This window comes from Macrotis lagotis, chromosome 3 (assembly GCF_037893015.1).
Source record: "Macrotis lagotis isolate mMagLag1 chromosome 3, bilby.v1.9.chrom.fasta, whole genome shotgun sequence".
Taxonomy (NCBI): Eukaryota; Metazoa; Chordata; class Mammalia; order Peramelemorphia; family Peramelidae; genus Macrotis; species Macrotis lagotis.
The window spans coordinates 300,016,662-300,029,630 of NC_133660.1; the positions used below are offsets into that span (position 1 = coordinate 300,016,662).

At 33.6% G+C, this 12,969-nt stretch overlaps 1 protein-coding gene across 1 annotated transcript; it reads right to left on the minus strand.

The window, feature by feature from the left end:
- Window positions 1–5,636: 5,636 nt before the first annotated feature.
- Window positions 5,637–6,575, minus strand: LOC141516953 (olfactory receptor 4P4-like). The gene has a single exon (XM_074227903.1). It carries the CDS (start codon window positions 6,573–6,575, stop codon window positions 5,637–5,639), a length of 939 nt encoding a protein of 312 aa, XP_074084004.1.
- Window positions 6,576–12,969: the final 6,394 nt, after the last annotated feature.

Consider the following 12,969-nt stretch of genomic DNA (forward strand, 5'->3'; position numbering starts at 1 on the left):
TCTCCATGCAGTATTTGATCTTATTTCAAACAGAACTATTACCAGAAATAAGGGAAGAATTTTCCTCCACTCAGGGGACTGAACTTACAAGTACTGCTAGAGTGCAATCATTTTCAGAAGTTTTCCTATGTTGTTGAGTTGAACCAGGTATTGAACTCATACCCAGAAAGTCGTTATACTTGACAAAAGGGTATTTTATGCATCTGTAGGTGAATATGTGTGTATGGATGTGTATTAATAAATGTGTTATGGATATAACACATATTGATATGTGTTTTACTAACAATCAGGTCACACTTAGCTATATATATTGTGTTATTTCTTTTCTTTTCCTTCTATTTTTCCATAAGCATCAGATTTCAGTAGTAGCAGCAACAATTAAAAAAACAGAAAATCCTGGAACTTATGTGCTCACAAATTAGTTTAACCCCCTACTTGATCTCATGGGAAGAACCAATAATCTCTAGAAACCGATGTACTCTTTATGAATTTAAATAATATTTTGTAACATTTAATTTAAATTTTTTTTCTTTTTCTTGTTATTATACTTAATTCTACCCTCTGAGGCCAAGCAAAATATTGTGCAAATCTATTGCAAAGGACATTCTTCAGATATTTGAAGATAGCTGTAATTCGGCTTTATCCCCTCACATTGTCTTCTATTCTCTTGGCTATTCATCCCCAATTCTGTCCACAAATATTCGAATATTATGAACTGAATGTTCTTCCTCAACCCAACCACTAACTTGGACAAGAACTCATAACTCTTTCGTGATTCTCCTTTTTACTTGTCTCTTGAATTATCTTGATTTACTTTGTGTATATTTTTATGAATATACACTTGAATGTGTCCCCACAAATGAGGATATAAACTCAGTTCCTAGTCCTGTTTCTGTCACATAATAGCAGCACTTCCATACATACCATTTCCATAGCATATGACTTTCCTTTGACACTTCCATATTCTCTCTATATACCAACTTTCAGTAATTCCTATTCCCTTGATATTAAATTAAATTTTATCATTCAATCATGCTATTCTTTTATCTATTATCTACCTATACTTCATAGAGAAATTTAGTGTCTGCTTTCTCATATTTTTTTGTACTTCATCTCCTACCTACAAAACCTCTAGTATTACAACAGGCGTAATGCTAATCCTTCAAACATTTCCTGGTCACTCAATTTCATCAGTTGTCATGACCTACCTCTCACTATCAATGAAATATGGAAATAACTCTGAATTTTACTAACTTCCACAAATCTTACACTGTATTTCTTTATTTGAAATTGCTTAATCTTTTCTCATTTAAGGTATCCCTCTCCCATATGATCCTTAATGGACACTGTCCTCAAAATCCCTTTCAGTTCTTTTACCCCTTAATTCCTTCTTAGGCCAGCACTTTAACTCAGGCTACATTATGTTTCCCCTCCTCCTCTTGTAATCATTGGAAACCTTTCAACTTAATGCTATCCATTGCACAAAAATACCCTAAATTCTTCTGCTATTATCAATCCAGCTTTGTAAAACACCCATTTAACAAGGCATCCTATTTTTCTACTGGGAAATTAAAATAGAGGAAATCATGGGTCCGTGTTTAGGTACAGATTCCTATTGTGTGAATCCAACTGGGATCCCCTTATAGAAAAGTAATAATTATATATGTTCTTAAACAATGAGCTATACTATTCAATATAATTGTCTTTCTGAAAGAATTTCTCTCTCTTTAGATGTCTCATAATATCTCCCCCACCCCCTTAGCTAGCCTCATACATTATTTATTTGTTCAGTCATATACAATCTTGTCCAACTCTTTGTGACCCCATTTAGAAATTTTTTTGAAAAAGATGCAGAAGGGGGTGCTATTTCCTTATTCAGTTTATTTTACAGATGAAGAAACTTTGCAAATGGGGTTAAGGGGATTTGCCCAGGGTCACATATCTAGTAAGTGTCTGAGGCAACTTTGAACCCAGGAAAATGAGTTTTCCTAATTGCAGGCCTAGTACTCTTTCACCTTGCTTTTCTGCTTTATTCCTATTTCATGCCCTATCTCTGACATGAGGTTTTTCAACAAGATATACATCTTCTTCCCAGCTCCTTATATCATATCATTCAGACATCTCCCACTATCTCCTCTTTTAATCTAATAGAAAGAAGTGACTATTAATCCTTGCAAAACAAACCCTCAATCTAATTCAAACTAAGCTTTGCTAGTAGATTTTTCTGCTATCATCCCCACTTTTTAACCATTTGCAAATCTTTATTTCTGCTGCTAGCAAATATGCCTATGTCACTACCTTACATCATCATCACCATCACAATTCCAAAAGTAATAATAATAAATTTCATTTACTATGAGTTTACTTGCAACAATGACTATACTCATATAAATCACATCTCTTACATTTTTCTTTATATTTTATTTATTCAAGGCAATGGGTTTAAGTGACCTGCCCAAGGTCACACATCTAGGCAATTATTAAGTGTCTGAGATCAAATTTGAACTCAGGCCCTCTTGACTACAAGGTCGATGCTCTATCCACTGCACCACATAGCTGTCCTATTCTTTGCCCAATTACTTGAGAAATCTATGTGCCTGTTATATTTAATTTGTTCTCTACTCAATTCTAAACTGTTAATTTCTGACTTAATCATTCAACTGAAATTACTATTTTCAAAATTATCAGTGAACTGTCAAATGTAATGTCCTTCCTTTTATATTCCATCATTCTTGACCTCTTAAGTCTTTGAAACTGTTAATCACCCTCTTTCCTTGGATATTAATTTTTTTTCTTGGATTTCATGACTCTTGTATTTCTTCTCCTGCCTGTTTGACTATTCCCTTCTAAGCCTTCTTTCCTGAATCTTTTTAACAGGTTCTATTCAATAAATAGGTAAGATCCAAGTGTCTTCCCTGGAGCTTCTTCTTTCTTTTATGATTTCCTTTGATGACTTCACCAGTGACCAAAACTCTTGAACTTAACTCCTTACCTACACCCTTATAACATATACAGTCATTATCAGTCTTCTAATTTCAACCAATAAATATGAACACTTAGCACAGTATCAAACCACAGGAAGCAATAATTAAATGCTTATTTCCATATTTTATGGCATCAAAATTGCCCACATGTATGATCTCACCACAAATATTGCTGCTCCTCGTTACAGATCCTCATCATTTCAATTCTGAAGTATCAGAATATCCTTTTAATTGCTCTTCTTGGCTCAATTGTCTCCTGACTCTCTTAAACTAAGAAACAAAAGTAGTGTTCCTAATGCACAGGATGTACCAGGTCATATACCTCCAACCAAAAAAAAAAATCTTAGTTCTAAAATTAAAAATAAATGCTTCATTAAGGTAAAACATTTCAGAATATTATTCTTTCCTACTCATAATTTTTTTTGCACCTCAGTTTCTTCCTCATATACAATGCTCCAGTAACTTGTGTTTTTGCCTTTTTCTTTAATTACCGTTCTCAATCTTTATGATTTCATAAATTTTCATTCATTTTCTTGAATATCTGGAATTTTCTGCCTTTCACTGACTTCCTTGAATATTTCACTCAAAATGTATTTTCTGCAGAAGGTCACTGTTGCTGCTCACAGAGTGATAGTGTTTTCATTTTGAAATAATCCTTCATTTACACTATTCATTGCCTGTTTGCATTATATGTGTTTCTCTGTGTGTGCTCTATTCATAAGAATATGATCTTTTAAAGGTTGATATGAGATTTTTTTCCTGCATCCCCCAGAGCATAAAAGAGTACCTTTCATATAGTGATATCATTGAATTAATAAATGAATTATTGAAATCATATACAATTTATCTACCTAAAATAGAGTTCATATAATTTGTAGTTACAAAGGTATTATTTATACAAATGGGCCCTGAAAGAATATTCTTTGATTATTTTATGTAAAATTGATCATTATAGCAATATCCTTATGAGATTGAATATAGTAGGAATTTTAATCTTGAAAATGAGAAATTAAAGCCATCTTGAGTAGAAGAGTACATGTTAGCAAAACTAGAAAATCAAAAGTTTTTCAAACAAAAATAATCAGACATTGAGAATTTATATAAGAATTACATATAAGAACATATACACATGCATACAGACATGCATGTATGCACATATGCAGATACACACATATATATAATCATGTGTATCTATCTTCTAATTCTTAATGAACTTTCTAAAATTTTTCTATCCTTAATATTTCTTATTAAATATGAATATATGCTTATGTGTATGCACATGAATTCAATATGAGTATATATTTATATGAAAGTACCTATAAATCTGCCCATATATACATATATTCACATATGAATACAAACTTTTGTGTATGTGGTACATTCCCATTTAACAAGAAGAAAAATCATGAATATAAAACAATTTAAAGGAAAGTCATTTTAGAAGAAGAGCAATAGATTAGTAAATATTTGATTACTTTCCACTTACACCTTCCGATAACAAAAGAGAAGAGGACAACTATGAAAGAATAATAGTTTAAAGAATAATGGTTTAAAGAATGGAAAATTAATAGTTATTGTTCAATTAAAAATTTCATGGCTGGGTCAGATTAATGAATGGTTTTCTCTGCCCAAAAAATGCTATATATTCAACTCAGTGTCAATAAATTACTCTTGACTCTATACTTTAAGAGTAGCTAGATAGAAACTGAGATATTTAGAGATATATCTAGATTTTAGATATACATATACATGTGTATGATATATATGCATATATATATGTATACCTACATTTATTTAGCATATTTCTTAGATTATTCAAAGATTAGAGGACTCCACAAAATCAACAACACAGTTTCATTGTCTAGTACTACTTCCCTTTCAGAATGGACAGTCTAGGTGTGGAGACAAGCACAAAAAGATGAAAAGTATAACAGAAGGCTAGATTGCTCAGTGGATTGAATAATGAACCTGGAGCCTAAAAGATCTGAGTTAAACTTTGACCTCAGACAATTGCTAATTGTGTGACAAGTGACAATTGACTTAACCTCTTTCTTCTTCAAGTCTGCCATATGTAAAATAAGGATTATAATGACATCTAATTTAAAAGCATGCTGTTAGGAGAAAATGAGACTCCATAATGTATAGTGTTTTGCAAAACAAAAATTAAAAATGCAGGCTATTAATTAGACAATGACATAAAGACAAAAGCATCTTGGGTTAGGTCTATCCCATACCTTAAAAACTCAGAAAGGGGGAGTTCCATTTACAAGAATTTTCATTTGTATGCTTAAATGATTTTACAGTATGACGATAAAGAAGTGTAAACTCATTAGGAAATGAAATTGCTTATAATCAAGATTTGTCAAAATTTTGAAAAGTTCAACAATTTGAATATAAGATCACTGAATTTTGAGTGAGAAAACTAGAATTCCAGTGCTGATCTGACAAAAACCAGACATTTGATCTTAGGGAATCACTTGGCTTATCCTGTCTCTCATTGATAAGTTCAATGCAGTGGACTTGATGAACTCCAAGGTTTCTTCAAGCTGTATATCCCATGTTAAATCTTATGAACCCTCTCCTACACCTGTGCTAAGTGAGTTGGCATCCAGTCATTAGGTGAAGCTCCAGAGAGAAAGCCTCCAGCACCTTTTAGAACAGCTGCTTTCTGCCTTTGAAAAGGTTTCTACTCCACACCTTCTTCATTACATTTTTCATTTCTGAATTTTTCAATGTGTAGATCAGAGGATTTAACATGGGAGTGATGATTGTGTAAAAAAGGGCCAACACTTTTTCCTCCTTGAATGTGGTGGGTGACCTAAAATAAATGAAAAGTAAAGGGCCAAAGAACAGGACTACAACAGTGATATGGGAACCACACGTGGAGAGTGCTTTCTGTCGGCTCTCAGAAGAATGTGCCCGAAGTGTATACAAGATCACAGCATAAGAACCCATAAGGACCATGAAAACTACCAAGGCAATCATCCCAGAATTGGCTATTATTAAAAGACCAAAACTGTAAGTATCGGTGCAGGCAAGTTTCAACAATGGATATATATCACAGAAATAGTGATCAATCTCATTGGGGCCACAGAAAGGTAGGAGAAGAGCCAGGACAATTTGTGCAAACGAATGCAGAAACCCCCCACCACAAGCGGCCAGGACCAATGTATTACACTTTTCCCTGCTCATGATCGTCATGTAGTGAAGGGGTTTGCAAATGGCCACATAGCGGTCATAGGCCATCCCTGTGAGTATGAAGACCTCCACCCCTCCAAAGAAGTGCAAAGTGAAGAGTTGAATCATACAATTAGCATAGGAAATTGTCTTCCTCTTCGCCAGCATGTCACTGATGAGTTTAGGGGTCACTGTGGATGTGTAGCAAACATCAATAAAAGACAAATAAGTCAGGAAGAAATACATAGGTTGTTCAATGAGCCGGCTATGTAGAATAGAGATTATGACAATGAAATTTCCCATGAAAATAGCCATATAAGAAAATAAGAAAATGACAAAGCACAGAATCTGAACTTGGTTATTCTGTGTAAGACCCAAGAGGACAAATTCAGTGAAATTATTTTTATTTTTCATCTTTTTTAAACATTAGAAGGTCACCAGTAGTTTCTGAAAAAAAAATCATAAAACAACATCAGAAATGTTATATCAGAAGGCAGCTAAGTGTCACGGTGGATATTAGCCACTGCCCTGGAGTCAGGAGAACCTGAGTTCAAATCCAGACTAAGATATTTAATAATTACTAGTTGTGTGACCTTGGACAAGTCACTTAACCCCATTACCTTGCAAAAAAATAGAAAAGAAAAGGGGGGAAAAAAGAAATGCTATATCTGGATGGTAACAGTTGCAAAATGGGGAAAAGATACATGAATACCTTATTGATTTGGACAGAATGATTCATTTGGTATATCACTTAAATATTGTTTGTTGAGGGTATTTTGGGAGCTTTATGAAATAGCACTGGTTTCTAATCATTCAACTCATAAGATTACATAATGTTAGAGTTGGAAGGAGTGACTAATATCATCAAATCAAAGCCAGACAACTAAATAAGAATCAGTTATGTTCTCAAGTGTTTTTTAGTTGTTTCTTGAATATCTACTGTGCCAAGAAAGACACAATATTCTTAGTCAGATCAAGTCAATTCATAGAATTATTAATAGCAATAAAATATCTTATGAAAATTAACCAAGAAAAATAATTGATATATGATAGTAATCTCCTATTGAGAAGTAATGGTATGTTGTTCATTTGTTTGTTTATAGACATGACTAATTAGGATTTTTCTTTTCTTTAATTTACTAAAATATGATGAAATAAATTTGAAGAATGCAAAATCAAATCAAACAAAAAATTATTAAACTCTGTACCTATCCCTTAGTTCACTCAAGCAAGGTCTAACATATCTACATATAAATTTTTGCATAATATATATCTAGGTATAAATAAGTCTATATATAACTATGGATAAAGATATGGATATATATAGACAGATAATTTCCCAACTCTACCTCTATATTTTTTTCTAAGATCAATGAGAAAGTCATCTCAAAGGATGACACCTCTGTTTGTATATCAGCAAGATAAAGAAAAAAAAATTCATACTGTATCTATACCTTACCTGGTCATTGTGAGTTTTCAATAAAATACTGCGTGAATCACTGATGTTGGTTCATTTTTTCAATTTCATTTCTTCATTGCATTTTTGTAGACATGGGTGCCTGAGATATTATCAAAATTATGCATTTTTTGAGTAAGATTTTCATTTGTACTACCTGTGGATGTTGACCCTCTTAAAGATGGACAATGACAAGGAGCTCACTACCTTCCAAAGAAATCAAATTCAGCATTATGAAGATTAAGTAATATTGAAATTACATGTAAAAATAAGTTAAATTAACGACTAAGTCTTACAATTGATATTTTCTTTATCAATTATTTTGTTCAAATCTGTGGGAGACAGTAAAAACATACAAAGGAGGTTGTTGTCTATATGTCAGATATCTGGCACTATCCATTCAGAGAGGAAGAAGGAAGCAACTAACATTATAAAACAGGGGAAAAACTGACACAAGAAGTTTTCTACTTAGAGTTTAAGTGTAAAGTTTTTGCCATCATTTATGCAAGACAAAAAATTCTGCCCTGTCTGTTCTTATCTGGGCAGCTAAGTGGTATAGTAGATAAAGTCTCTGTCCTGAAGTCAGGAAGACTCATCTTTCTAAGTTCAAATCTGGCCTCAGACACTTATAGTCTGAGCAAGTCTTTTAACCCTGTTTGACTCTGAATTCTTATCTATGAAAAGATCTGGAAAAGTCAATGACAAATAACTCCCACAAGAAAATGCCTTATGGGGTCACAAAGAGTTGGACATGACTAAAATGACTGAACAGCAACACACTCTCCTCTACTTTAAACAAGTTTGCATGTATATTTGTGTATTTTAAAAGTTTTCACTAATTTCTTTATTCATTTATTTATCTATTTATTTTGGGCTTGATTTTCTTTAGCATATCAATCACATTCTGACTTTGTAATTCCCTCCCAAAAGATATTGTATCCCATTCCATTAATGAAAATGATATTAGCAATTTACAATTATGCTGGAAATTTCACTGTTATGGGAAATAAAATAAAATAAAATATTGAAAATGTAATATTTGAATAACTTACATGTCTAATAAGCATCCAACATATCTTTCAAGTGTGATTTCCTATGGAATTACTTAGCATAATCTGAACTGTCAGTTTAGCCCATCAGTTCTTTATAAGATAGTTGGAAATTAGACAAAAACTTTTCTTCTTTCTAACTACTCACTGATCTAAGAAAAAAAGAGTCAAGTCATATCTAAATGCTGCAAAAACACTATTTGGGGGATTGTACCAGTTTCTGGTGCCCTCAAATGTCATTGTATCTTGACCATCATCATATCGATTGGACCAGCAAAAAAGAGAAGTTTGCAGCTTGTCCTTTGCCTTGCATGTTAATCAAGATTTATCTGGATAAAGACTCTATGGAGCAATCATTTCTGAAATGAACAAATCTCTTATTTCAAAGCCTGTGGGGAACTGGAAATTATTCTCCCAAAAGTCCTAATAAGGTAGGGATAGTAGTAGAAACAACTACTTCATATTTGAATAGTGGAAAATCATTTATAATGGACATTCAGAAAGAAAACACACAATTGTTGGAAAAGAATTTAGAGTTTATTAAATAAAATGTCAGCTATTTTACAATAAATAAAGCCTCAGAGAAATAAAGAAACATGTTCAAAACAACCCCGCTGGAAACTGATGAACAATGCTTTTATTTAATGTATTCTGAGACTCCAAATTTGTTGTTGATGCTTGTTTGTTTTATACTGGGGAATTTGTAGCTGATCTCAAAAAGCTTTTGAGATAAGATTTTTGAACTAAAGATTAGGTGCATTGTCAGATCAAAAGTACAAAGAATCAATTTAATTTGGCGAAAAGTATTTCAGAATGGAGAGAAAATTAATTGGATGCCTTATACTCTAGATTATTAATTATGTATGTATGCATGTATGTATGAGATATATATATGTGTGTGTATATATATATATGTGTGGGGAGAGAGAGACAGAGACAGAGACAGAGACAGAGAGACTTTATCAATGAATAATTGGTTAAAAGCTTTTTATCAGCCTGCCTAGGAGATTACATCAAGTGCTATATTCACTACAAGGTTGCAAATTACTGAAAGATAGTAATTAAGTTTTATTAGTTTTGGTCCCATCAATGATAGGAATAGTGTTTTGTGTAGAGTAAAACTTCAATTATTACTGAGAAAATAATTGATAATTTTTCTCTCTAGTATTTTTGACCTTTTCTTCTTCCAGATGAATTCTGTTGCTATTTTTCATAGTTTTATAGAATAATTTTGGTGACCTTATAGGCATGACTCCTTATAAGTAAATTAATTCAGGTGGAATTGTCATTTTTCTTTATCATTAGTTTAACCTGACCCTATCCATGAAGAATTATTAAGGTAACTGATGAACAAAAATGTGTAATAAGATGCCTTATCCCAACAAGTTATCAGTCTGTATAACAAAGTGGTAATCATCGAAACAATCTACTTCTCACTCAGACATATTGGTGGATCAATAGACTAAATTAAGTTGCTGTTTGTCAACAGAGTAATGTGGTAGAGAAAATACTGAATCCGGATCTAGAAGACCGGGAATATAAATCCTACTTTACACAACTTCTGGTTGTGGGATTCTGGACAAGTTAAAATATGTCTTAGAAAATCTTTATTTTATTTCCTATGAATCAAATAAATTAGTTTGGAGTCGTTCACCAGTATCTTCTCATTTAAACTAAAAAATAATCATATGATTTCAAACCAATAAGTCTGTTCAATTGAACTGAATGTGTATAAAATAGTCTAATATTTTAATCAATGGCAATATTATTTTCTTTATAAGAAGCACACAGATAGGAACAGAAAAAAATACAGTTGGGTGAATTCTTCAATTCCTAGATTGTTTTTTGAATATATAATAATTATTTTTATTAAATAACAATTTATATTTTTGATCCCTCTCCATTCCTAAATTCACATATGTGCCCCCATTAATTTACATCAAACTTGTATAGCCTTGCCCCAATTTCTGTGCAGGGAAGAGTCAGGGAATAGTGGGCAAAAGGCAGATTCCACCCCCTATTTTGAGATCCAGTTCTCATTCTGAGAGGCAGGAAGCTGGAGGAGGGGTAAAGGAAAGAGTTGAAGTTATTCTTATCTTGTGGAATTTACATTTAACAATGAAGTTACATTAAACAAAAAGGAGGGCATTTATCTGTGATTAGAGCCCTAGCTGGCCAAGGAGACCTCAGAAAACATCTGACAGGCACAAATAGCATGCTTTTAATATTAAAAACTAAACAGATATTTCTGCTTCTACATGCCCATGGATCCCTCAGGGAAAAAAAAATAAAACAAGTTTTTAAATAAATGAATGAATGCCTATTTATGGGTAGAAATTATTGAAAATAATGATTTTCAGATTTAAAGATTTCCTGAAATCACTGCAAAGAATATTTCAGGGATCTGTGGTTAAGGATTGACTTCTTTAGAATGAAAATTAGGGATGTTCTAAGCTCATATTTTGCCTCAGAAAATTGAAAAGACATTGAGCCTCTGGAAAGAATGGATTGAATAAATTATTTCTTCCAAGTAGCATTAAATGTTTATGGATTCATGCATTCCCAATGAATTCTAGGTAGTTGGAATCAGTGTTAAGAACACCTGATTTAAAAGTTGGTCTTAGAAAATTACCATCTATTTGACCCTGGGCATGATTATAACACTCTATGAACTCAGTTTCTTCAACTATAAAATGGATATAATAACAGCAACTACCTATGATGGTTCTTGTAAGGTTCAAATGTGATAATATTTGTAAAACACTTAAAACAGTGGTTGATATGTAGTGATGATGATGTTTGACCTTCATTTTCTATTTAAAAAAATATTTAAGGCAATGGGATTAAGTGACTTGCTCAAGGTCACACTGAAAGATAATTATTAAGTGTCTGAGGCTGGATTTGAACTCAGTTCCTCCTGATGCCATGCCAGTGTTCTATCCACTGTGCCAGTTAGCTTTCCTGCCCTTCATTTTTGAAGAAGACCATGATATCGGGGAGGTGATGTCATGACAAGCACATGAATTGGATTTCATTGGGGGGGGGGGTAATGCTAAATCACCAGTCTCACTTTCTCCTCCAGAACCCATCTCGGTCCAATGGCCAGGGATGAATAAGGACAACTGAAGATGACCCTGGATGTGGGGCAGTCAGGGTTAAGTAACATAATCTATCAAGTGCTTAAGGAGATGCAGAAAATTATGAATGTAGCAGCAACAAATTCTATCACCTTTTAATGCTGTTAAAATCTGGCACTCTTATTAAAGGTGTAGAAGGATCTTTGCTCTTGAGATGTAGATCGACTCCAATTGTTTCATTCTTTAACAAAAATTTGAATCCTGTCTCCTCATTTCCAAGCCTCAGTCTTCAATGCTCTACCTGATTTCAGTCATGTACTGGGGAGGAATTCCCCCTTTTGCCCTCAGTGCCCAGATAAGGGGCAAAGCTATAAGACCTAGGCTGTACCTCTCTCTCTGACTGTCTGTATCTCCTTCTCTCTTCTGTCTACCATGCAACCCTGCCTAGTCTTTTGTCATTCTCCCTGTCCTTAAGTGTTTGTTGACCCTTTGGAAGAAAAAGTTTTTTTTTTTAACCTGTCTTCTTTGCTGTACTTCATAATAAAATCCAGAGCAGTTTTAAAATTCCAAAGAGAACACAGGAATTCCTTCATCCTTTTAGTAACCTTTGATTCCTCCGATAACCCAAATTCTATCTTTAATTGGTGACCCCCAAAATCCTAGCAGCAACAAAGTGATGAGTCAATCAAGCCTCAGGAGCATACTGATGGAACCCCATGCCAGGTTGGACTCTTCCCTAGATGGGTCATGTTTTACCTAGGCTGAGTCCTTGGAATAGAATCTTCAATGCCCACATGGAGAACAGAGATCTCAGAAAACAATCCCCAAGAACCACCTCAGGAGATTACATGGACCCCGCCACACTTTTGTTTGTGTCCCAAACCAAATGACTATTGGGACCCCAAGGCCTCTCATCTGTATGTCAAACTGTCCCTCCCTCCCCAGCAGCACATGTTCCAAGATCCACCACAGATCATTCCATTTAAGCCATTGCCAATTTCCTCCTGGATACTGTCTCTCTCCACCCCCTTTCTTTCCATTTCCTTTTGATGCACTCCTTTTCTTCTTTGCTTGTATTTACATATAAAATATTTGCCAGGCTCTCTGGCACACAGATACTACTTAATAAATGGTTGACTGGCAATTAGCATTGATTCTAGAGGTCCTTGAATGAAGCATGTTGCTCAATTTCTGACTGAAGGTAAAGACAAGGGGAAGACTATATC

What these genes read in the sequence shown, in the direction of transcription:
- LOC141516953 (XM_074227903.1), bottom strand. Translation starts at nt 6,575, where the DNA reads ATGAAAAATAAAAATAATTTCACTGAATTTGTCCTCTTGGGTCTTACA.